At 44.7% G+C, this 27,405-nt stretch overlaps 1 protein-coding gene across 3 annotated transcripts in view; it reads right to left on the bottom strand.

Moving 5' to 3' along the window:
• Positions 1-11,575: 11,575 nt before the first annotated feature.
• Positions 11,576-27,405, bottom strand: part of LOC143765198 (protein-glutamine gamma-glutamyltransferase E-like) — a 121,589-nt gene continuing 105,759 nt past the window's right edge. For 2 of the 3 annotated variants that reach the window (XM_077251634.1, XM_077251635.1), the window contains one exon: positions 11,576-11,913. In XM_077251634.1, coding sequence (XP_077107749.1) covers positions 11,760-11,913 — 154 coding nt within the window. In that variant the 3' untranslated portion in view covers positions 11,576-11,759. The remainder of the gene's footprint in view (positions 11,914-27,405) is intronic. The other variant, XM_077251636.1, reaches the window with a different exon arrangement.

The following is a 27,405-nucleotide window of genomic DNA, read 5'->3' as shown; positions in this document are numbered from 1 at the left end:
AAATTACGTCACGGCTTGCTGTGATTGGTCCGCGTCTCGGCAACATGGCCGCCATTAACCAATCACAAGCCGGGACGTCACGGGAGGCTGGACACGCGCCCATTTTAAAAAGCGCGCGTGTCCAGCCTCCAGTGACGTCCCGGCTTATGATTGGTCACGGCGCCATGTTGCCGGGACGCGGACCAATCACAGCAAGCCGTGACGAAATTACGTCACGGCTTGCTGTGATTGGTCCGCGTCCCGGCAACATGGCCGCCATTAACCAATCACAAGCCGTGACGTCACGGGAGGCTGGACACGCGCACTTTTTAAAATGGGCGCGTGTCCAGCCTCCCGTGACGTCCCGGCTTGTGATTGGTTGCGCCGCGGTCAACCAATCACAAGCCGGGAGGCTGGACACGCGCGCATTTTAAAATTTTAAAATGGGCGCGTGTCCAGCCTCCCGGCTTGTGATTGGTTGATCGCGGCGCAACAAATCACAAGCCGGGACGTCACGGGAGGCTGGACACGCGCCCATTTTAAAATGCGCGCGTGTCCAGCCTCCCGTGACGTCACGGCTTGTGATTGGTTGCGTCTCCCATGTGACTGCGACGCAACCAATCACAAAGCCGGGACGTAATTTTAAAATCCTTAAGGACCTGAAATTACGTCACGGCTTGCTGTGATTGGTTGCGTCGCCCATGTGACTGCGACGCAACCAATCACAACGCCGGAACGTAATTTTAAAATCCTGAAGGACCTGAAATTACGTCACGGCTTGCTGTGATTGGTTGCGTCCCGGTCACATGGGCGGCACGCAACCAATCACAAGCCGGGACTCACGTAAAGGAAAGAAAAGCGCGAATTTTAAACAAAGAACGCTGCCGCTTCCCTCGGTAAGGTGCAGGCTGCGTCGGAGAGGTGAGTATAGCAATATTTTTTATTTTAATTCTCTCTTTTACACATTTTTACATTAATGTTGTTTCGATACCGATACCCGATATCACAAAAATATCGGATCTCGGTATCGGAATTCCGATACAGCAAGTATCGGCCGATACCCGATACTTGCAGTATCGGAATGCTCAACACTACTGATAACATTAAAATCTAATATATAATTGCCTAGAATACTACTTCCGGCAATTTGTGCCAACTTCCGTGGCTTTGTCCGGAGATAATGTCCGGAGATAAGTGACGTCACCAGCGTCCTACACCCGCTCAGGGTGGACAAAGATATATGCCTTCGTGGTGCGTGGCACTTTTCTGATTGGTTGCCGCCTGCCGCGAGCGACCAATCAGAAATGTGCCGTACTGTCAAGAATTGTCAAGAGCTGGTGAGTGCAGCCATTTTTTGTTCTTTCTTACTATTATTTATTAATTGTATTATTCTTACATTTGAATAAATAAAGTATATATGGATTCTAGACTCCCGATTCTTTAGAATCGGGCTGCCATCTAGTAAACAATAAAGAAAAAACAGAAAATGGCCTGGGCATGAATATGTTAAAGTATTGTGAGTTCTTCACACTTAAAGGGAACCTGTCACCCCCAAAATCGTAGATGAGCTAAGCCAACCGGCATCAGGGGCTTATCTACAGCATTCTGTAATTCTGTAGATAAGCCCCTGTGTATCCTGAAAGATAAGAAAAAGAGGTTAGATTATAGTCACCCAGGGGCGGTCCTGCTGCGATGGGCGTCGATGTCCGGTCCGGGGCCTCCCATCTTCTTACGATGACGTTCTCTTCTTGTCTTCACGCCGCAGCTCTGGCACAGGCATACTTTGTCTGCCCTGTTGAGGGCAGAGCAAAGTACTGCAGTGCGCAGGCGCCGGGCCTCTCTGACCTTTCCCGGCGCCTGTGCACTGCAGTACTTTGCTCTGCCTTCAACAGGGCAGACAAAGTACTCCTGCGCCAGAGCAACAGCGTGAAGACAAGAAGAGGACATCATCGTAAGAAGATGGGAGGCCGCGGACCGGACCACGATACCCATAGGACCGGACCGCAGCAGGACCGCCCCTGGGTGAGTATATTATAACCTCTTTTTCTCATCTTTCAGGATACATCGGGGGCTTATCTACAGCATTACAGAATGTCCTTTAAGGTCTGCTAGATTTATCTCAGGGCTCAGACAAGGGTGGGAAGGCAGGCAATGACAGGTAAAATGTAAACATGTTGTATGCAAGACATTCTTATGCAAAAGAACAGCATACCCAAAACATAAAAAAATCATGAATGCCTGTCATTGTAATGTTGCTGTTACACTGCTATGGAATCAGTTTGCCTTTTAGAAGTTTGTCCTGTCTATCTCCCTGTAGCCCAGCTCTGATGTCAGTAACCCCTCCCCTTCTTTCTCCTGTGTTCAGTGTATGTCAGCCATCTTCCTGCAGTGGGGAAAATAAGTATTTGATACACTGCTGATTTTTCAAGTTGTTCCACCTACTAAGAATAGAGAGGTCTGTAATTATTATAGTAGGAACACTTCAACTGTGAGAGACTAAAAATATAACAGGAAATCACATTGTATGATTTTTAAGTAATTAAATTGTATTTTAATCCATGAAATAAGTATTTGATCATCTACCAACCAGCAAGAATTCTGGCTCTCACAGACCTGTTAGTTTTTCTTTAAGAAGCCCTCTTACTCTGCACTCATTATCTATATAAAAGACACCTGTCCACACACTCAATCAATTACACTCTAACCTCTTCATCATGGCCAAAACTAAAAAGCTATCTAATGACACCAGGGACAAAACAGTAAACCTGCACAAGGCTGGGATGGGCTACATACAGGGCAATATGCAAGCAGCATGATGGGAAGGAAACAACTGTTGGCATAATTATTAGAAAATGGACAAGATGACTGTCGTCCTTCCTCTGTCTGGGGCTCCATGTAAGATCTTGCCTCGTGGGGTATTCTGAATGATTCTGAGAAAAGTCAAGAATTAGCACAGAACTGCATGGGAGGAACTGGTCAATGACCTGAAGAAAACTGGGACCACAGTCTCAAACATTACTGTTAGTAACACACTATGCCGTCGTGGACTAAAATACTGCAGAGCACGCAAGGTCCCCTTGCTCATGCCAGCACATGTCCAGGCCCTTTTGAAGTTTGCCAGTGACCATCTGGATGATCCAGAGGAGTCATGGATAAAGGTCATGTGGTCAGATGAGACCAAAATAGATCTTTTTTATATCAACTCCACTCGCCGTGTTTGAAGGACGAAGAAAGATGAGTATAACTCCAAGAACACCATCCCATCCATGTAGCATGATGGGGTAAACTTCTTACTTTGAGGGTGCTTTTCTACAAAGTGTACAGGACAACTGCACCGTATTGAAGGGAGGATGGATGGGGCCTATTGCGATATTTTGGCCAACAACCTTTTCCCTCAGTTACAGTATTGAAGATGGGTTGTGGCTGGATATTCCACCATGACAATGACCCCAAACACACAGCCAGAGCTACTAAGGAGTTGCTCTGTAAGAACCCAATAGAAAATCTTTGGAGGGATCTGAAACTCAATGTTGCCCATTGACAGCCTCGAAACCACACAGGAAACATTTGACCTCTGTAATTGCAATCAAAGGTTTCTGGAAAGGGAGATTAAACTCAATGTTGCCCAGTGACAGCGCCGACACCTGGAAAATCTAGTGAAGATCTGTATGGATGAGTAGGCCAAAATCCCTGCTGAAGTGTGCAAACTTGGTCTGATCCCTATAATTGCAAACAACGGTTTCTGTATGAAATATTATTCTGTTTTTCTATTGTATCAAATATTTATTTCATACAATGAAATGTAAATTAATTACAGTTAGGTCCATATATATTTGGACAGAGACAACATTTTTCTCATTTTGGTTATAGACATTACCACAATGAATTTTAAACAAAACAATTCAGATGCAGTTGAAGTTCAGACTTTCAGCTTTCATTTGAGGGTATCCACATTAAAATTGGATGAAGGGTGTAGGAGTTTCAGCTCCTTAACATGTGCCACCCTGTTTTTAAAGGGACCAAAAGTAATTGGACAGATTCAATAATTTTAAATAAAATGTTCATTTCTAGTACTTGGTTGAAAACCCTTTGTTGGCAATGACTGCCTGAAGTCTTGAACTCATGGACATCACCAGACGCTGTGTTTCCTCCTTTTTGATGCTCTGCCAGGCCTTCACTGCGGTGGTTTTCAGTTGCTGTTTGTTTGTGGGCCTTTCTGTCTGAAGTTTAGTCTTTAACAAGTGAAATGCATGCTCAATTGGGTTGAGATCAGGTGACTGACTTGGCCATTCAAGAATATTCCACTTCTTTGCTTTAATAGACTCCTGGGTTGCTTTGGCTTCATGTTTTAGGTCATTGTCCATCTGTAGTATGAAATGACGACCAATCAGTTTTGCTGCATTTGGCTGGATCTGAGCACACAGTATGGCTCTGAATACCTCAGAATTCATTCGGCTGCTTCTGTCCTGTGTCACATCATCAATAAACACTAGTGACCCAGTGCCACTGGCAGCCATGCATGCCCAAGCCATCACACTGCCTCTGCCGTGTTTTACAGATGATGTGGTATGCTTTGGATCATGAGCTGTACCAAGCCTTCTCTTTATGATAGATTTGGATATTGATACGCCGACCTCCGGGAGAGTGTTGGTCACTTGGTTGGCTGTTGTGAAGGGGTTTCTCTTCACCATGGAGATTATTCTGCGATCACCCACCACTGTTGTCTTCCGTGGGCACCCAGGTCTTTTTGCATTGATGAGATCACCAGTGCTTTCTTTCCTTCTCAGGATGTACCAAACTGTACATTTTGCCACTCCTAATATTGTAGCAATTTCTCGGATGGGTTTTTTCTCTGTTTTCACAGCTTAAGAATGGCTTGTTTCACCTTCATGGAGAGCACTTTTGACCGCATGTTTACTTCATAGGAAAACCTTCCAAATGCAAGCACCACACCTCAAATCAACTCCAGGCCTTTTATCTGCTTAGTTGAGAATGACATGTCCATGAAATAGCCTTGGAGTCAAATGTCCAATTACTTTTGGTCCCTTTAAAAAACAGGGTGGCACAGGTTAAGGAGCTGAAACTCCTAAACTCTTCATCCAATTTTAATATGGATACCCTCAAATGAAAGCTAAAAGTCTGAACTTCAACTGCATCTGAATTGTTTTGTTTAAAATTAAATTGTGGTAATGTCTATAACCAAAATGAGAAAAATGTTGTCTCTGTCCAAATATATATGGACCTAACTGTATATATATATATATGGTGGTCCAAAAGTAGGTGGACAGTATGTGTAATAGGGTTATGAAGGGGGAAATTTATCAAACATTGTGTGAAGTGAAACTGACTCAGTTGCCCTTGGGAACCAATCAGCCAATCAGATTCCACCTTTCATTTTCCAAAGAGTCTGTGAAGAATGAAAACTGGAATCTGATTGGTTGCTAAGGGCAACTGAGTCAGTTTCACCTTTCACCATGTTTGATAAATCTCCCCTTCATAACCCTATTACACATACTGTCCACCTACTGTACTGTACTGTATATATATAACATGAACTGGTTTTGTATTTTTAACTTTTAAATTCAAGTAAAAGATCTAGTGAAGATCTATATGGACTGACAACTGGACTTTACCTGACATAATATAAGTAAAACATAAAGACCCACATACTTTATGTTGTATAATTTTATTTGTATCCATTCTTCACATTTCGTTGGTACATTGCAATGGCTTTTCACTTATTATACCCTTTCCTTTCCATTCCTTCATTCCTGTTTTAGTAAAGTTGCTTTGACATTGCATTACAACAATGTCAGTTTAGGTGGTCAGCCATGTCTTGGTGGCTTTGCACTTGTGCCATATGCCTTACATTTTAGATGATCGATTGAACAGTGCACCATGAGATGTTCTAAGCTTGGGCTTTTTTATAACATTACCATGCTTTATTCTTCTCCACAACTTTATCCCTGACCTGTCTGGTGTGTTTCTTGGTTTTCATGATGCTGTATGGTCCCTAATTTTCTCAAACAAACCAACGAGATCTTCACAAAACAGGTGCAGTTATACTAAGATGGACTCAATTTATTAATTATGTGACCTTTGAAGACAATTGGTCACTCAGGATATTATTTAAAAGTATCAGAGTACAAGGAGCTGAATACAAATGCACATCACATTTTCAGATTTCTATTTTAAAATAATTAGAAAACCATTTATCATTTCAATTACACTTCACAAATACTTGCTACATTTTGTTGGTATAGCATATAACATTGCAATAAAATAATTTTAAGTTTATGGGTGTAACATGAAAAATGTTGAAAAGTTCACGGGATATGAATACTTTTTTCAACTCACTGTACATGTGTAAGCTGGGCAACTTCACAACCAGCAAGTTTGTTGTTGAAAATTTTGCAATCATCTGATTCATTTGAATAGTGCTAGCTGCACATTCATCCCCACTTACATTTATCTAGTATGTCCGCCTCCAATACACATATACGCCCAAAAATTATGCACAGCAGAGCACATGTTCGCTCTGTCAGCATCACTATAGTCCATGAGCCATTGGCGTATACTTCCAAACCCCATTTTGAAGGGGGTTCGGGTGTAAGCCCCAATAGGGCCGCATTGTGCAAGCACCCTTACCCACATAAGGAGACTGCCATCATGCTGACAAAAAGATGGGTTTTTCCACCTTGGAAATGAGGACATGGATGACTCGTTCCCAATATCCTGCCCAGAAGCTGAGACATTAGATAAACCTTAGCAGAGGTGATATAGTCTTTGCTCAATTCCTGTAAGCATTTTTTTACCTTTTTGTTTCAGCCGATCTTGGGTCAATCTTTGTCAGTGGGTTTCAAATCGAAGAGGTGTATGTACTTGTATGTGCTCTAAAGTCTTAGCACTCTTCTTATCCAGATATCAGTGCTAATACAACAAGCCCCATCAGATAAATACAGATTTAGATGGACCGATTTGGTATTTTAACATTTTCTGTTTAACATTTGTATTAATCTAATGTTTGATTTAGTTTTCAGCTTAAGGCAGACAGACTTTCCTAAGCTTCTTGCTTCCTTTTTATGTCATAGTTGCCCAACTTTCACTCTTATGGCTTGGGAGTTCATCTATTTATACCAAATATATAGGACAACTAATAGCATGCAGACAGATGGGCGTATTTCCCATCTGAGAATTGCATTGCAGTGCACGAACTGGCCCAGCACCTTGCCTGACCTGAATGTGACAGCGTGAAGTATTTCTATGCAGCTGTCAAGCTCAGGTCAGGAAACCTGATGGTTTTTCCAAGGATCGCAATGTGATTCTCGCACGAGAAATATGGCCATCTGTCTTCCCCCTTACTCATATGCTATACAAATCTGGTCTCTATAGAAGAATGGCAGGAATAAAGCTATTTTGGAAAGAAAGTCATAAGTTTGCAAAAAGCCATATAAGGGAAACAGCTAGCAGGTAGAAGAAGGTGGTTTGGCCAGATGAGATCAAAGTAGAAGTTTCTGGGCTAAACTTACACTGAACATCACCCTTAAAACACCACCCCACCGTCAAACAAGGTGGTGGCAGCATCATGCTGTTGGGATGCATTTCTTCAGCAGGGACAGGGAAGCTGGTCAGAGTTGATGGGAAGAAGGATGGGCAGTCCAGGAGGAAAATATGTTAGGCCACATGAACACGTTGAATATTTGGTGAGTTTTATACCTCTGTATTTGTAAGCCAAAGCCAGGATTGGAACAGTCAGAGGAAAAGTATAATAGAAACACGTGCACCAGTTATGCATAATTTACACACTCCTGGTTTTGGCTTACAAATACCAAGGTAAAAAAAAATCACCAAATACTCAACGTGCGCATGTGGACTTAGAGGCTCCAAAAGATTCGAGATTTGGGCATAGGTTCAGTTTCAAGCATGACAAAAACCCTAAGCATACTGCCAGAGCTAAAATGGAATAGTTTACTGCCAGACCTAAATCTCATTGATAATCTGTGACAAGACTTGAAAATTGCTGTTCACAGACACCTTCATCCAATCTCACTGAGCTAGAGCTAGTTCGCAAAGAAGAATGGGCAAACCTTACATCCTCTAGATATACAAAGGATGATGGAACCTCCACCAAATTTTACTGTGGGTAGCAAGTGTTTTTCTTGGAATGCTGTGTTTTTTTGCCGTCATGCATAATGCCTTTTTGTATGACCAAACAACTCAATCTTGGTTTCATCAGTCCACAGGACCTTCTTCCAAAAAGAAATTGGCTTCTCCAAATGTGCTTTTGCATACCTCAGCCAACTCTGTTTGTGGCGTGCTTTCAGAAATGGCTTCTTTCGCATCACTCTCCCACACAGCTTCTCCTTGTGCAAAGTGCGTTGTATAGTTGACTGATGCACAGTGACACCATCTGCAGCAAGTTGATGCTGCAGCTCTCTGGAGGTGGTCTGAGGATTGTCCTTGACTGATCTCACCATTCTTCTTCTCTGCCTTTCTGATGTTTTTCTTGGCCTGCCACTTCTGGCCTTAACAAGAACTGTACCTGTGTTCTTCCATTCCCTTACTATGTTCCTCACAGTGGAAATTGACAGGTTAAATCTCTTAGACAGCTTTTTGTATCCTTCCCCTGAACAACTATGTTGAATAATCTTTGTTTTCAGATCATTTGACAGTTGTTTTGAGGAGCCCATGATGCCACTCTTCAGGGGAGATTCAAACAGGAGAACAACTTGCAAGTGGCCACTTTAAGTAGCTTTTCTCATGATTGCATACACCTGGCTATGAAGTTCAAAGTTCAATGAGGTTACAAAACCAAAAAAAGTGCTTTAGTAATTCAGTAAAAAGTAGGTAGGAGTATTTAAAACAAGAAAATGATAAGGGTGCCCATACTTATGCACCTGTCAAATTTTGATTGAATGCAGATTGCACATTTTCTGTTAGTACAATAAACCTCATTTCAAGGCAGAAACATTACTGTGTCCAACAGTTATTAGATATATGAAACTGAAATAGCTGTAGCAAAAAAAACAATTTTTATAAAACATTAAGCTTAAGATTAATAGGGGTGCCCAAACTTTTTCATATAACTGTACATTTTAGTTTATGGGTGTAGAGTTAAAAAATGTGGAAAAGTTCATGGGTGTGAACACATTATTAAGGGAATGTATATTGGATTTTACGCATAATTTATTTTTATATCAAAAGCATAGTAGCCTATCAAATTGCAGTCTTTTTCTTTCCACAACATGTTTTGAAAGTTGAAGCAGTGATGTGATTGATATGACCATTACTGGATGCTATTGTTAGAACAGTTTTTATTCACAAGGTTCAATGTTTTGTTCAAATAGAGCAGAGAATAGACAGTCAACATTGGACTTCATAAGTAAGATTAACTTTTATTTACAGTGGGGAAAATAAGTATTTGAAACTCTGACTATTTTGCCAGTTTTTCCTCCTCCAAAGAATGGAGAGGTCTGTTATTTTTATCATAGGTACACTTCAGCTGTGAGAGTCAAAATCTAAAAAAAAAATCCAGAAAATCAAATTGCATGATTTTTACATAACTAATTTGCATTTTATTGTATTAAATAAGTATTTGATACAATAGAAAAAAACAGAACTTAATATTTGGTACAGAAACCTTTCTTTGCAATTAAAGAGGTCAGACGTTTCTTGTGTGGTTTCGATGCTGTAACTGGGTAAAATTGAGTTTCAGATCCCTCCAAAGATTTTCTATTGGGTTCAAGTCTGGAGACTGGCTAGCCCACTCCAGTACATGGAAATGCTTCTTACGGAGCCACTACTTAGTAGTCCTGGCAGTGTGTTTCGGGTCACTGTCATGCTGGAAGACACAAATCATCTTCAATGCTCTCACAGAGGGAAGCAGGTTGCTGGCCAAAATCTCACGATACATGACCCCATCCATCCTCCCGTCAATATGGTGCAGTCATCCTGTCCACTATGAAGAAAAGCATCTGAAAGTATGATGTTTATCCCACCATGCTTGGGACGGTTGGGACGGTGTCTTCTTACTCCAAGCACACCAAGTGGAGTTGATACCAAAAAGTTAAATTTTGATCTCATCTGACCACATGACCTTCTCCTATGCCTACTCCAGATCAAACAGATAGTCAGTGGCAAACTTCAAATGGGCCTGGACATCTGCTGGAATTCTAGTGGCTATACGCCAGCCCTAAATTCATACAAACTCCTCTCCGGTGGTGCCGGAATTTTAACAGCTTATAGTCGACCCTGAGCACATGCTGACACAGACCACACAGTAGCAAAGTTTATACACCCATGAACATAAGTTGATACTAGCGCACCAGCGTGTGCCTCTGAAAAGCTTTTATATCTTATGCTCAAGTCCAGACCAACAGGACCTTGCCTGTGGACCAATCTGAAACTGCCACATCACCAGAGCAGCTGACGTCCGAGCACCAATGAGAAGGTGCCACATCATTGACATGCTCAGTAGGGTGAAATCTGGACTTGGCTCCAGAGCACAATGCTGCACATGTATACCAGTAGTCACCATAGGCTTAGCTGGAGAACCAATAGTAACTACACATACAGCAGGAGCCTGAACAAGGCGCAGGACCGATGTCCTTGCTGAGCAGCAGCGGTCGAAGCTGAATGGGAGACCGCAGAGGCAGACAAGACAAGGCTTGGGATCCATCCTGAGCAGCTGGAGAATCTCGGTGCCTAACACACTATATACAGTACATAGTTGTTAGAAATCCCATGTCTTAGCTTTTTGTTCATGTAGTTATTGTATATCCTTGTTGCCCACCATATTGATTCCTGTAACAACCAAATAAAAGGAGAAACTAGCTTACACCCTCCCCTCTTACCCTTTCGTATCAGCCCCTTCCCAGTGTCATTATAGAAGTCATTTTCCCAGCATTTTTGCTTTTCACTTTCACACTTTGCGAGTAGAATTTAGCGCCCAACACCTCTCTGCATGCTGAAAGAAGAGTTTACTCACTATGGCTGACTGTCAGGTGGAGCTGAGTTGTTGGGAAGATTGCATTTGTGTGACAAAACTAAATAGCATCATGAGAGCTAACATGAGTGAAAATGAAAACTGTAACTTTACTGGGACTAGGAAAGCCTTAGACATTGCCCCGTACAACATGTACTTTAATGACTTGGTAGGTGGCTTCCTCACCAGGAAGATTGGGGGTTTAGAGGCCAGAGTTTGCCCAACAGGTTTAGGCCCCTTCTGTGAGCCATGATGAAAAAGAAATCTTACAAACTAGAATATTAAAATAATGTTAATTAAATTCAAAACACAAATTAACAGAACTTTGTGGTGGACTAAAGATAAGCCTTCTGAGCTGAAAGTTCAATGTCACACTCATGGTGCCATAACTGTACTATAAGATGTCTCTGTGGCTCTGTACAGTATCTATCTGCGCATGCTGTTTTGACCAATTCCTTAGAAATGATAGCCATGAGTCTTTTTGCATGGCATGACCACCAAGATGAGAATGTTACCACCACCATTTATTCTTCCACAATCAATTTTCATCTTAAAATCCAGTTTTGGAATTAATTCTCTAATGATGCAAAGTTTCAATGAATCCAGTAAACAAACAGCTTTCATTTTTTTATGGCAGTAAATTAATGTTTATAAGAACCATAACCTCTGTAAAAACAGCAGTTGCAATTCATGTGATTTCTTTAAACTTCATAGGAACAATTTTGTGACTGTGCAGTAAGATGCAAGTTTGGCCCAGGATAAGATATGAAAACATAGCATCCAATGGAAGTTACTATTAGGAGCTCTCAGACACATCTATGGATAGGAAACCTTTGACGTCAACAATCTTATCAGATGTGAAGTTCACCAGCAGCTTCTTTACTCCAGACACGAAAGGGTTAATGTCTAAAGCAACCTTCATTGTCTTATCAGGCTCCAGGATGTCAAAACTAGAAAAAAGGAAAAATATATATTTTTCATTGGGTCAACATCAATCATCTTGGATAAACATGCATATTATTGCAGCAGAGGAGAGTAGCAGCAGAGACCCTATCATCACAAAGTTAATTTATTTCAGTTCTTCAATACAAAAAGTGAAACTCACATATTCTATAGAGTCATTATAAATAGAGTGATGCATTTCATGTGTTTATTTCTGTTAATGTTGATGATTATAGCTTACAGCCAATGAAAACCCAAAAGTCATTATCTCTCTAAATTAGAATCTATATATATAATTGTCTAAGGGTTTAATTGTCTGTCTGTCCTGGAAATCCCGCATCTCTGATTGGTCGAGGCCACCAGGCACAGTCTCTGATTGGTTGGGCACAGTCTCTGATTGGTCGAGGCCAGCCGGCCTTGACCAATCAGCGACGGGCACAGTCTGCCACGAATTCTGGAATCATCATTGTCCTCCACTGCTGTCAAGTGCCGCCATTGTGTAGGGTGTGTGCCTGCCTCTCCCTGAATGGGCGGCATCTCCCTGTGTTTCTATCTTAGAATGGGTCGTAAATAGTGTTGAGCGATACCGTCCGATACTTGAAAGTATCGGTATCGGAAAATATCGGCCGATACCGGCAAAGTATCGGATCCAATCCGATACCGATACCCGATACCAATACAAGTCAATGGGACTCAAGTATCGGACGGTATTCCTGATGGTTCCCAGGGTCTGAAGGAGAGGAAACTCTCCTTCAGGCCCTGGGATCCATATAAATGTGTAAAAGAAAGAATTAAAATAAAAAATATCGCTATACTCACCTGTCCGACGCAGCCTGGACCTCAGCGAGGGAACCGGCAGCGTTGTTTGTTTAAAATTCGCGCTTTTACTTGGTTACGTGAAGTCCCGGCTTGTGATTGGTCAGGGCGGCCATGTTGCCGGGACGCGGACCAATCACAGCAAGCCATGACGAAATTACGTCACGGCTTGCTGTGATTGGTCCGCGTCCCGGCAACATGGCCGCCATTAACCAATCACAAGCCGTGACGTCACGGGAGGCTGGACACGCGCGCTTTTTAAAAAGCGCGCGTGTCCAGCCTCCAGTGACGTCCCGGCTTATGATTGGTCACGGCGCCATGTTGCCGGGACGCGGACCAATCACAGCAAGCCGTGACGAAATTACGTCACGGCTTGCTGTGATTGGTCCGCGTCCCGGCAACATGGCCGCCATTAACCAATCACAAGCCGTGACGTCACGGAAGGCTGGACACGCGCGCTTTTTAAAATGGAATAAGTAGGAGAACCATAGAGTTAACAGGGTAAAAACAGGGTACTTTATTAAATAGAAATCAAGTGACAACAATATAATACAAAAAGATATAAAATATAGCAGGATGATGTACAAAAACACCAATGTCACCTACCCCCTTGTATAAGTGCAAAGTGCCTATAATAAATAAAGTCGTGCTCCCAATGGGAATATATGCCAGTTAGAACCCCATAGTAGATAGCTGTAAGGGTATCCCAGGAGCAGCGCTTACCAGTATTCAGGTAATGGGGGAGGTGGCACCGAACGGTATCCCAGAGTGCCCCAACGCACGTTTCGCCTATTGGTATCCCGGCTTTATCAAGGACATTTTAAAATGGGCGCGTGTCCAGCCTCCCGTGACGTCACGGCTTGTGATTGGTTGCGTCTCCCATGTGACTGCGACGCAACCAATCACAAAGCCGGGACGTAATTTTAAAATCCTTAAGGACCTGAAATTACGTCACGGCTTGCTGTGATTGGTTGCGTCGCCCATGTGACTGCGACGCAACCAATCACAATGCCGGAACGTAATTTTAAAATCCTGAAGGACCTGAAATTACGTCACGGCTTGCTGTGATTGGTTGCGTCCCGGTCACATGGGCGGCACGCAACCAATCACAAGCCGGGACTCACGTAAAGGAAAGAAAAGCGCGAATTTTAAACAAAGAACGCTGCCGCTTCCCTCGGTAAGGTGCAGGCTGCGTCGGAGAGGTGAGTATAGCAATATTTTTTATTTTAATTCTCTCTTTTACACATTTTTACATTAATGTTGTTTCGATACCGATACCCGATATCACAAAAATATCGGATCTCGGTATCGGAATTCCGATACAGCAAGTATCGGCCGATACCCGATACTTGCAGTATCGGAATGCTCAACACTAGTCGTAAACGAAAATACGCCAATGAGGATGACAGAAAAGCAGCAGCAGCAGCAAGAAAACGACAACATCGGGAACAGGAGACACCACAACAAACTGCCGCCAGACAAGCCCAGGATGTGGTATCTCACAGACAACGTCGCCAACAGGAGACACCACAACAAACTGCTGCTAGACAAGCCCAGGATGCGGAATCTCACAGACACCGTCGCCAACCGGACACACCACAACAAACTGTTGTACGACAGGAACAACATGATCGCCAAATTCATAAAAAACTAATGCTCTACCAACTAAGGCACGGCTAGGACAATATTCAACAACTTGCACATTGCGTAACAGACAATGAAAGTACAATTCATGAACACTACTGTGGGAATATGAATGCAGTTTGCTCTAAATGCGACTCTCTGAATTTCATTGATGAAAAACCATCTGACAATCAGTTTACTCAATGCTGCCAAAAAGGAAAAGTTATGCTACCGAGACCTCACTACTCAGATTTGTTTGAGCAGTTAATGAAAGGAATGCGTCATCACAAGTCCTGCGTGCCTGCGCGGAAAGGACCTGCCGTGACGTCACGGTCATGTGACCACAACACGGTCATGTGACCGTGATGTCATCACAGGTCCTGCGCGACAAGGACCTGCCGTGACGTCACGGTCATGTGACCATGACGGCATCACGTGACCGCGACGTCATCACACCCTGGGACCGGAAGCTGCCGCCTGCACCCCACACAGGCGACAGAGCTACAACGCGCCTGCGGAAGGTGAGTATATGTTTATTTTTTATTTTTTTAACCTGTGTCATACATGGCTGGGCAATATACTACGTAGCTGGGCAATATACTACGTGGCTCTGTGCTGTATACTACGTCACTGGGCAATATACTACGTCACTGGGCAATATACTACGTAACTGGCCAATATACTATGTCACTGGGCAATATACTACGTGGCTGGGCAATATACTACGTGGGCTGTGCAATATACTACGTGGCTCTGTGCTGTATACTACATCACTGGGCAATATACTACGTCACTGGGCAATATACTATGTAACTGGCCAATATACTACGTAACTGGGCAATATGCTATGTGGCTCTGTGCTGTATACTAGGTCACTGGGCAATATACTACATGGGCTGTGCAATATACTACTTGGACACACATATTCTAGAATACCCGATGTTTTAGAATCGGGCCACCATCTAGTCTACTATATAATTGTCTAAGGGGTACTTCCGTCTGTCTGTCTGTCCCGGATATTCATTGGTCGCGGCCTCTGTCTGTCATGGAATCCAAGTCGCTGATTGGTCGTGGCAAAACGCCCATGACCATTGCCACGACCAATCAGCGACGCGCACAGTCCGGAAGAAAATGGCCGCTCCTTACTCCCCGCACTCAGTGCCCGGCGCCCGCATACTCCCCTCCGGTCACCGCTCAAACAGGGTTAATGCTGTAACGGACCGCGTTATGCCGCGGGTATCGCACTCCGTAACCGCTGCTATTAACCCTGTGTGTCTCCAATTTTTTACTATTGATGCTGCCTATGCGGCATCAATAGTAAAAAAATGTAATGTTAAAAATAATAATAAAAAAAAAATTCTGCTATACTCACCCTCCGTAGTCCGCCGAGCGGCTCGCGCCGGCCGCCATCTTCCATTCCCGGCGATGCAGTGCAAAATTAAGACTTAGCGGTCTAGCGAGACTGCTAAGTCATCTGGGTAATTTAGCAATGCATCCTGGGAATGGAAGATGGAGGCCGGCGCGAGCGGCTCGGCGGAGCTTCAGTGGATCCCAATTGTTGGTAACCGCTTCCTGGATCCAGGCGCCAACGGAAGGTGAGTATATAACTATTTTTTATTTTAATTCTTTTTTTTTTAAACAGGGATATCATGCCCACATTGCTATATACGTGGGCTGCGCAATATACAACATGGGCTGCGCAATATACAACGTGGGCTGCGCAATATACAACATGGGCTGCGCAATATACAATGTGGGCTGCGCAATATACAACGTGGGCTGTGAAATATACTACATGGGCTGCGCAATATACAATGTGGGCTGCGCAATATACTACGTGGACTGCGCAATATACAACGTGGTCTGCGCAATGTACAACGTGGGCTGCGCAATTTACAAAGTGGGCTGCGCAATATACTACATGGGCTGCGCAATATACAACGTGGGCTGCGCAATATACTACGTGGGCTTACACATAAATGAACATCAGCCGTAAATCACATAAAAAATGGCGACTCAACCATGAATATTACAAAAATAGGAGAACCATGAGTCAATAAATGAGTCAACCATGAGTCAAAAAAGGTAGACCAAAAATACATGGAAATTAATTGTTTTCAATAAATTTTGCATTTTTGGTCTACCTTTTTGGCTATTTATTGACTCATGGTTCTCCTATTTTTGTAATACTACGTGGGCTGCGCAATATACAACATGGGCTGCACAATATACAACGTGGGCTGCGCAATATACAACGTTGGCTGCGCAATATACAACGTGGGCTGCGCAATGTACAACGTGGGCTGCGCAATGTACAACGTGGGCTGCGCAATGTACTACGTGGGCTGCGCAATGTACTACGTGGGCTCCGCAATATACAACGTGGGCTGCGCAATATACTACGTAGGCTGCGCAATGTACTACGTGGGCTGCGCAATATACTACGTGGGCTGCGCAATGTTCTGCGTGGGCTACGCAATGAACTGCGTGGGCTGCGCAATGTACTGTGTGGGCTGCGCAATGTACTGCGTGGGCTGCGCAATGTACTGCGTGGGCTGCGCAATGTACTGCATGGCTGTGCAATATACTACGTGGGCTGTGCTATACACTACGCATACATATTCTAGAATACCCGATGCATTAGAATCGGGCCACCATCTAGTACTTCATAACACAGCTTGAAAAAAATGATTTTAACATCCGAAATGTTGACCTACTGAAATGATGATATGCTAATTTTTTGAGTTGCACCTGTACATCCAGAAGGAACATAAGACTTTCACATGACAAATTGCACCTCGCAACAGCCTCTGGGTTATCATTTTTGCCAGGTCCGATAAATAATAAATATTAAAAATTAAGAGCTGAAAAACTAGACCAAGGCATTCTGGAGACATATCCATTTTTTTCCAGCAGCTTGGAAGATGAGGGTCCATACAAGTATATGGGTCCGTGAAAAACATGTGCAGCACACAGATGGCATCCATGTACCATCCATGTGCTGTCCGTGTTTAACATTGCAAAGTATAGGAGAAACTTTGTAATTTATCTATTTATTTATCCATCTGTGAAAAACACAGACACACTGATGCACAACACTAATTGACAACGTACAATTTTTTCATGTACGTGTTTAAAGTACAATTATATAAAATATTTTAGCAGCAATTGCTAAGTGTAACAAAACAGGACCAGCCAGCTGATATGGCTAGTCCTGTTACATCATGGTAGTCTTTTCTTTTTACACCAAGGTTGCAGTATGATATGGAATCACACAATATGGTAGGAGTACATGCTATTTCATGTACTCTCAAAATAGTGATTCCAAAAATTGAGTGAGAGATTTTTGTGCGATAAATGCATATAACAAAATGACTAAAAAAAAAAAATCGAAAAAAATTGTGGCATTCCCCACATGGCTAAACCAGTCCTTTATTAATTACTAGAGAGATGATACAGAAGGAAAGAGAGATGACTGTTTCTTTGCCATTTCAGGCTCTGGGTGAAGCTATTGATAGAGTGAAATGGCTGTCGCACTTTCATTCTGTATCCTCTATATAGTAATTAATAAAAGATTGTTTTAGACATGAGTAGTAGGCAGGCTAATTCCAGAAGTTCTAGCTGCAGGCGTGCAACTGAAGCCCCTGTTTTTTCTTCCAGATGTAAGGTGTTTTAAAGTAAGAACTCCAGATCAAGAGCTGGGTTTACTACGTTAGGTTTTCCTCGCGATGTCCCCGAGCATGAGTCTGCATGAGAGAAAGATGGCTAGATGTCATCAGGTAGCGATGAGCGTAGCGGTGATTGTCGAGGAGGACATGCAATGGCTATTTTGAAGGTTCCTCATAGTCAGCCTGGTAAGACTCATGATTTGCTTGCACCTTGTATAAATGTTTTGAATGTTTGTTCTGATGTGGAAGTCGATGACCGTGATATGGTGGATTCGAGTTTTGGTGTTAGTGGTAATGTGAGAACTACTGATGTGCAGCAGAATTTGTGAGGATTCTTAGGGGTTTGTTTGCCCCAGTGGCAGAGTCAGAACAAAGTAGTGTTTGACAAGGTGGTGTTCCCACGGATGGGCGGCCGCCTCAAAGGATCCTCCTGCAAGTGTTAGCTTTACTCCCGCAACCACTAGAACTAGGGGACAATCAATGTATGGTGTTCATGGTGTAGGCTTTAAATTGAAGGAAGAAGTTTGTGATAAAATCTGGAAGCATGAATTTGTTGAGATTTTTTCTTTATTGCCACTTAATAAATTCAATCTTTACAGGGTTAAGCCAGATGAAAGTAAGAAATATAAGGAGGAACAGATGTGTTATCAACTCATTCCTCTGACTTTTCTAAATTATTGTATTAGCTAATGCTATCGGTGAGAAAATGCCTGACAATTGTGCAGTATTGTTTTGTAACTTGGCTCTATTGGGGAGGTTAACTGGATTTATGATCGTACAGGTCGCTACGCTTTGATAAGAAATTCAGGCAAATGAAAGCGGTGCGACCAGGTTTGCGTTAGGACCACAAGGATATTAACTTGTGGCTGTGCCTCAAATTCATCTTTGCAGTCTTTTCCCAGGAGCTCTTGGGATGCCACCAGCACGGCAGCATCCTCAGCAGGTACACGGAAAGAGTTGTGTTGGCAATTTAATGATAAGGAGTGCTCTTTTGGATCATCTGGCCAGTTTTAGAATAAAGGCTCTGTATGCAGGGGTCCCAAAGCCACCCCAAGTGTTTTAACATAGGAAAAGAAAAGTTAAATGAGTCTTCACCAAAAAGGCACGACTCCAGTGAGAATAGATCAGATGCTACAGTTTCTAAGTAGATATCTTGATACCTTGTTGAGTGACAGTTTTAGCTTTGGCTTTAAGATTCTCTCTTTTGTTGAACCGTGTACTATTCAGATGAACAATTTGCGGTCAGACCGTATTCATGGGGATGTTGTTGGTATAAGTGGCAGAAGGCAGAATGGATGGATCTTTAGCTACCCCTCCTTCTCCTTACTTATGTGTTTCCATTTTGGGTGCAAGATTGGCAGTTGGTACTTGGCCAGATATCGATCCTTTGTTGGACCACACCTGTTATAAGTGGGGATGTTCATGGATGGTGTTTCCTTTCAGGCTTACACAGCTTTTCCATTTCAGTTTATTCCCTTTTTGTATTTCAAGAATCCCCTTTTGATCATGGTGTTAGGACACTCTTATGTTTATTGAGGTTCTCTTCTGGCTGAAGCTAAATCGGTGGAACAACAATTGGGTCTCTCCAGAGATGTTGCATCGGTACTATGGATCAATATCAGGGGCATGCATTGGAACAAGGTAATGCCTGAATTACATTTTCATATTGCAAGGGATAGAACATCTGATATTCTTGTGCTACACATAGGTGGGAATTATTTGGGTTTAAGAGCTTCAGAGCTTTGAGAGATTTGATCCGTGACATCAAGTACGACTGCCTTAGGCTATTGACAAGACAAAACGTGAGCACTACTGAGAAGGGTGCGCAGGTAGGTTCCCACACCATGCATATAGATAAGAAGAACCCGACACTCAACTTAAGTTTATGATGCACTTAATTTATTATTAGTACCAATAGACGTTTCGGTCACAGGGGACCTTCATCAGTTACGTACTAATGTAGTTGATAGAAATACATGAGGCTTAATCATAAATCCATAGCCGCATGCTCTGATTATTTGGAGTTAACCATCCATCTAGCCAGATGGAGGAAAAAACTGTGCTTAGTGGTGAGGAGGTCCAGTGTAAGACCTCCAGTGTAAGTGCATCATAAAGTTGAGTGCCGGGTTCTTCTTATCTATATGCCTAAGGCTATTGTCCTCCACCTGTGTCTGATATGCGTTTGGTCTTATATTGTTGCGTGCCTTACGTGGAAACATAGACAAGATAAATAATGCGTGCATCAAAGTTAACAGGGAGGTGTCTCATTTCATCGCGCACCATGGTGGGATTATGGCAAGGCACCGTGATTTAGAAGCCCCATCTCAGGAATTTTTGATGTTGTATTCCACTCATTTGAACCTGATCGGTATAGATATTTCGGCCTTGGCATTAATGTAAGGTGTTGAGAAGGCTTTGTGTTTGTGGTGGGACTCATATGCATAAGGGGTCATGTGTGCTCGCTGTGGCAGAAATGTCGAGGGGGCTATGAAGGAGGTGGATTGCAGTGAAGTAGAGGGGAAACTCTGTGCAGGGATGGGTCACCCACATGTAGTGCAATGTTATTATAAAAACAGTAAGCAGGTCCCTACTGTACTCTTGAGCCAGTGCAGTGCAGCTAATGAGGTGTGGAGGAGCTGTTTGTTGCAAAAATCCTCCCCCTTTCCTTTTCGGGTGGTTATGCACTTTATGCATTTTGATTTGCATTTAATGGTATGTTTGTTTGATGTTATTTAAAAAAGGAGGCTGCTGTGACCATTGCATCCAACATCACACAGTGTGATGTCTTAATTTGTTTAGGTAAGGGGATGGCGAACTGGTAGGTCTTGGGATTTTATAAGGTTAAGCCGATAGTCACACATTCCTGGAATCATGTAGGTGTAATGTGTAGGTGTAGCAAAACTTTTGTCCATGTTTTGTAGTTTTCTTTGATTTCAGTCATTCATTTCATGTATAAAGGTGTGAAAAAGCTGCCAAGACATGGTTACGACTATGGAGGAGCCATGTTGCGGCCCAAAATTGCAGCCGAAATTAGCGGATATGGTTCTTTGACTAGCTACAAGCAATCCCTTGATATTGAGGGTAAAACAACTATTTTTCTGCTAAGTCCATCAATTATTTGGCCAGCAATTAGCTGCTATGGCTGTTTGCCACTTCTGACATTATCAGTATAACATCCTGTTACAAAGTTTTTATATTAGGAGACTAAATTGGAATTTTTATTTTTTATTTTGGATGTAAAACAGGTGTCATATTGATGTAAAAATTATACATGTAAATGACATACAGGCCTGAACGGACATAAAGAATACCTATATCGATGAAACGTCATCTAGTTTTTATACATGAAAAATGAAAGGTTTTTGCTTTGCTGGTTTGATTTTATCCTAATGCCTAACATGCAACACAACCATAGATAATCACTGAATCTATAAATGCCACAACAGGTAGTCGGCATAGTTTCATAATTATAGTAACTTGGTACCACTAACAGAACAGTACTCACTAGTGTTGAGCATTCCGATACCGCAAGTATCGGGTATCGGCCGATACTAGCGGTATCGGAATTCCGATACCGGGATTCCGATACTTGGCGCGTATCGGATACCGGAATCGGAAGTTCCATGATTCAAAATTCAGAAATTCAGCCAATGAGAAAGATTCCAAGTGTGGGCACATCCTGTTTAGCATGGAGGGCATGAAAGTACTGGCAAGGCTGTGATTGGCTGCTGAAATGATGTCATGATGCAGTTTAAAAGTCGCTGGCGCCATTTTGCGATCACTCTGCTGTGAATTCAGTTAGTGACAGGACGCTGTTTGCTGACTGAGGGACAGTTTAGAGATAGCGATTTGCTTCTTTGTGCTTTCCAAAGGCTAATTTAGCAACCGCTGTGTTCACCTACTATTCACCTTGCTTTTGCCTTGTAGCGCTGTTTTCACAGCGATCTGCAAGGTCTCTCTGTGTGTGTGTGTGTGAGTGCAGCCCACTCTCTAGTCTGAGTGCAGCCACATAGGCCATCCATAGCTGGTTGTATTCAGTTCAGGGAGGGTGGTTCATTGCCTCATACTGTCCTTTTTTTTTTTTTTTTTTGAAGTAGTGCAGGCTGCTGCACATTTTTTCAAATAATTCCTATTAGTGTCTTTCCACCCGTCTCCATCTAATTTGTGGAAAAACACTACATAGGATAAAGTAGAGGAGGGTTTTTGGGCCTTGCAGCGCCGTTTACGGCTGTCTGCACGGTCTCCGTGTGACTGCAGCTCGCCCTGTAGTCTGTGAGCAGCCGTAGCTTGGTTGTCTCCAGCTCAGGGTTGTTCACTGCGTCATACCGCCAAATCAATTTTAATTTTTTTTCAAGTACTGTAGTCTGCTGTTAATTAATTTAAAAAAATCCTATTAGTGTCTTTCCACCCGTCTCCAGCTAATTTGTGGAAAAACACTACATAGGATAAAGTAGAGGAGGGTTTTTGGGCCTTGCAGCGCCGTTTACGGCTGTCTGCACGGTCTCCGTGTGACTGCAGCTCGCCCTGTAGTCTGTGAGCAGCTATAGCCTGGTTGTCTCCAGCTCAGGGTTGTTCACTGCGTCATACCGCCAAATCAATTTTAATTTTTTTTCAAGTACTGTAGTCTGCTGCTAATTAATTTAAAAAAATCCTATTAGTGTCTTTCCACCCGTCTCCAGCTAATTTGTGGAAAAACACTACATAGGATAAAGTAGAGGAGGGTTTTTGGGCCTTGCAGCGCCGTTTACGGCTGTCTGCACGGTCTCCGTGTGACTGCAGCTCGCCCTGTAGTCTGTGAGCAGCCGTAGCTTGGTTGTCTCCAGCTCAGGGTTGTTAACTGCGTCATACCGCCAAATCAATTTTAATTTTTTTTCAAGTACTGTAGTCTGCTGCTAATTAATTTAAAAAAATCCTATTAGTGTCTTTCCACCCGTCTCCAGCTAATTTGTGGAAAAACACTACATAGGATAAAGTAGAGGAGGGTTTTTGGGCCTTACAGCGCCGTTAACGTCTGTCTGCACGGTCTCCGTGTGACTGCAGCTCTATCCGTTGTCAGTTCAGCCCCCAAAAAAGAAATAAATAATAAAGTTCACCAAACACACCAGTTACACCACTTTACATTTGTGTAGGCCACATTAACTCATATTAAAGTCTAGTCCACACTTTAGCTAATTAGTGTTTCTTATACCTGTTAGGAGGAGTTTTTCAGGAATAAGCACACAAAGCCGTTAGTACTTTTCTGCTTTTCTTTATCAGTCAACCACGATGAAGAAGGCAGTGAGTAAGGCACGTGGGCGTGGGCGCGGAGCAGGGAGGGGACGTGGGGATTCTGTGCCCGCTGCGGGCACCGGTGACTCATCAGCACCCACTTTCACGAGGGAACAGTCGTTCATGCGCAGCTTTGTCGCCGAGCGCCGTACACCGCTGCTGCGTGAAGACCAAATTGAAGCCGTTGTGGGATGGATGGCAGCTAATGCATCAACTTCCATTAGTGCCACATCCTCTCAGACACAGAGCACTGGAGAGCAGCCATCTGTCTCTTCACCACCTGCCAAATTGCCCAGGCAGACAGAGAGCCCAGGACAGGAGCCGTCTCTACTTCTGTTCTCTGAATCTCTTGGCTTGGAAACAGGGGGCCAGCCAAGCAGCATTGGAGAAATGGAAGAAGAGGCAGGGTGCAGTGATGCCCAACAGCTTTTTCTCTCTGAGTCTGAAGAGGCGGGTGGGCCAGTGGCTCCGTTCACCACATCGCAGGCCGCATCAGCTGATGATGACACTCAGGTGCCACTTACTGGTGCGTGCTCTGCTGCTGAGACTACCCGGGAGGAGCAGTTGGGGGCAGAGGGTAGTGTGGATGACGAGGTCCTTGACCCATCTTGGCGTCAGGGACAGGAAGGTGGTGGGAGCAGCTCTGAGGAAGAGATTCCCCGTACGGTCCAAAGAGGGAGAGGGAGGGGGAAGACTGCGGATCCTGCAGCCTCCGCTTTGGCACCCGTAAGGAGCATGTCTCTTCCAAAAGTCAAAAGGGGGGCTCCCAAGACTTGCAGTGCCTGGTCCTTTTTTGACACAGTTGCAGATGACATTTGCTATGTCAGATGCAAGGTGTGTCATCAAAAAATCAAAAGAGGTCAAAAAGTCGCCAACCTCAATACCTCCAACATGTGGAAACATGTGCGCAACAGGCACCCGGCGGAGTTAGACAAACACACTGAAGAGCTAGGCCAACCAACAGCGGCAGCTACCACCTCTTCAGCTCGTGTTGCCTCTTCCTCTAGCTCACACGCAGCTGGTTCGGCTTCCTCCCAGGATCGCCGTGGAAGAACCTCTGGCCCTGTTGTCCAGAGACCCGCTGTAATTCCACCCGCAGCACCACTTTCCCAGTCAACCCCACACTCCCAGCCCAGTCTACAGCCATCGGTAGTACAGGCATGGGAGAAAAGGCGGCCTTTCTCGTCAAACCACCCACGAGCACAGGCTCTGACTGCAGGCATTGCCAAACTTCTGTCACTGGAAATGCTGTCATTCAGGCTGGTGGAGACTGACAGCTTCCGTGACTTGATGTCATTGGCAGTCCCACAGTACAGTGTGCCCAGCCGCTTTTACTTCAGCAGGCAAGCCGTCCCTGCCCTGCACAAGCATGTGGAGGGACACATAAAACATGCGCTACTGAACGCCGTCAGTAGCAAGGTCCACCTCACCACCGATGCGTGGACCAGTCAACATGGACAGGGGCGATACCTTTCCCTCACTGCCCATTGGGTTAATGTAGTTGAGCCGGGTACAGACCGTGCGAGTGGCGCAGGACGTGTCCTGCCCACTCCAAGGATTGCAGGAATCCATTCTGTACGCATTGACTCCTCCTCTTACACCAGTTCCTCAGAATCATCGCTGCAGGAGCCGTCACAGTCCACCTCCACATGGACCCGTGATGAACGTGTACCTGTTACGACCGACATGAGCACAGCCGTGGCCAAACGTCAACAGGCCGTCTTGAAATTAATTTTTTTGGGGAATCGTAGCCACACAGCGCAGGAGCTCTGGAATGCCATCAAGCAGGAGAGCGATGTGTGGTTTGAGCCAGCGAATCTCCAGCCAGGCATGGTAGTGTGTGATAATGGCCGAAATCTGGTGGCAGCCCTGGGCCTCGGCAACCTCACTCACATCCCATGTCTGGCACATGTGCTCAATTTGGTCGTGCAGAGTTTTTTGAGGGACTATCCGGATCTTGATGCACTGCTGCACAAGGTCCGCCTAGAGTGTGCTCACTTGCGGCGTTCCAGCACGGCAAAAGCGCGCATTGCGGCTCTGCAGCGCCGACACCGCCTGCCGGAACATCGCATCATATGTGACCTACCTACCAGGTGGAATTCCACGTTACATATGTTGGAGCGGTTGTGTGAGCAGCAGCAAGCTGTAATGGAGTACCAGCTGTATCAGGCGCACAAAAGTCGCAGTCAGCGCCGTACAGACTTCACAACCACAGAGTGGGCCACTATGAAGGATGTCTGCCAGGTTTTGCGTCCCTTCGATTATTCCACGCGGATGGCGAGTGCAGATGATGCACTAGTCAGCATGACTGTCCCCCTTATCTGCCTGCTTGAAAAATCACTGCAAGCGCTAAGGGATGATGTTGTGGAAGAGGTGGAGGATGAGGATTCACCACTTCCATCATCTTCTGGACAGTCAGCGCCACGTGGTTCCTCACAAACGCGTAGGCAGGGGACAGTTTGTGAGGAGGATGAGGAGGAGTCAATGGAGGAGGAAGACATCCGTCCAGAGGAGGGAGTTACACAATTGTCCAGTACTCAGTGTGTACAGCGAGGGTGGGGTGATGACGAGCGGGCAGAGATCACGCCTCCAGCTGGGGACAGCGTTTCTTGGGCAGTTGGCAGTCTGCAGCACATGGTGGATTACATGCTGCAGTGCCTGAGAAACGACCGCCGCATCGACCACATTCTCAACATGTCTGATTACTGGGTGTTCACCCTCCTCGATCCTCGCTACCGGGACAACGTAGAAAGCCTCATCACACCGTTGAACCGGGAGCGAAAAATGCGGGAGTACCAAGACACACTGGTCAGTTCCATCATCTTCTCCATTCCAACTGAGAGAAGTGCTGCTAGTGCATTCCAAAGCAGCTCAGTGCGTCCAGGCAGTGGTGGAGGCTCTGCACAAAGAGGGAGCAGAAGCAGTGCCTCTGCCCAAGGCAAGACCAGTATGGCCCAACTGTGGCACAGTTTTGTGTGCCCCCCACAAAAGTCTACACCATCACAGACGGCTCCAGTCAGCAGGAGGCAACGGTTCCGTCAGATGGTGACAGACTACATGTCTTGCCCTCTTGCTGTACTCCCAGACGGCTCTTCCCCTTTCAAGTTTTGGGTCTCAAAGCTGGATACATGGCCAGAGCTAAGCCAGTATGCATTGGAGGTGCTGTCTTGCCCTGCGGCCAGTGTATTATCGGAACGTGTCTTTAGTGCTGCAGGTGGTGTACTAACTGACCGTCGCATGCGACTATCCTCCGATAACGTTGACCGGCTTACTTTCCTGAAAATGAACAAGGCCTGGATCTCGCAGGAATTTGCCACTCCTCCTCCTGATTAAATAATTAGGTCACTGTATACGTTATCCAGGTCTCCTGTTGTGTTCATCTTTCAACCACCTGAACTTACATTCCTGGGCTCCAACAACGCCAGTTGAGGCTCAGAAGTGCCATCTGCACAGTCAAAACATACGACCCAGTGTTATTGGGTTTCAGTAACGTCAGCTGATCCCCAGCTGTGTAGCCGGCAATGTGTCCTGCGACCGCCACGCTGACACAACTGAAATGTAAGGGAACCTGTCCCCCCCCCCCCCCAAGGCGTTTGTTACTGAAAGAGCCACCTTGTGCAGCAGTAATGCTGCACAAGGAAAAGGTAGCTATTTTCATTATGCTCCTTGCACACGCAGAACTTAACACTTATAAAATGTGTCCACTGATACCGTAAAACCGTCCCGGAGGTGGGACTTTCCTTCGTAATATGACGCAGCACAGCTGTCATTCCTACCCCCTCGGCGCCGTGCCCCGGCTCCTCATCGTTGTTTGATTCCGTCCCGGAGCCTGCGCTGTTATGTTATCCCTTGGCCAGGCACACTTAGCGCTGCCCATCTTCTGACATCATTTGGTGTCAGGCTGGCTGCGCCTGTGCGGCCGCGCTGTCCGAGAGCCCGCCTCGCAGTGTGGTCTAATGTAATCCCACCGCGGGCCTGGGATCAGTGGCCATGCGCAGTGCATATCCTCGCCTCTCGCTCCACTCCCTACGGCTTCTTCAGACTGTGCGGTGCCAGCTGATCCGTAATAGCATGCCACGGCCGTGGCAGCGCACAGTCTGAAAAAGCCGTAGGGAGGGGAGCGAG

Source organism: Ranitomeya variabilis, chromosome 4 (assembly GCF_051348905.1).
Source record: "Ranitomeya variabilis isolate aRanVar5 chromosome 4, aRanVar5.hap1, whole genome shotgun sequence".
In the NCBI taxonomy this organism is placed as follows: domain Eukaryota; kingdom Metazoa; phylum Chordata; class Amphibia; order Anura; family Dendrobatidae; genus Ranitomeya; species Ranitomeya variabilis.
The sequence above is the reverse complement of the archived record's forward strand: the minus strand, read 5'-3'. Positions and strand labels throughout refer to the sequence as shown.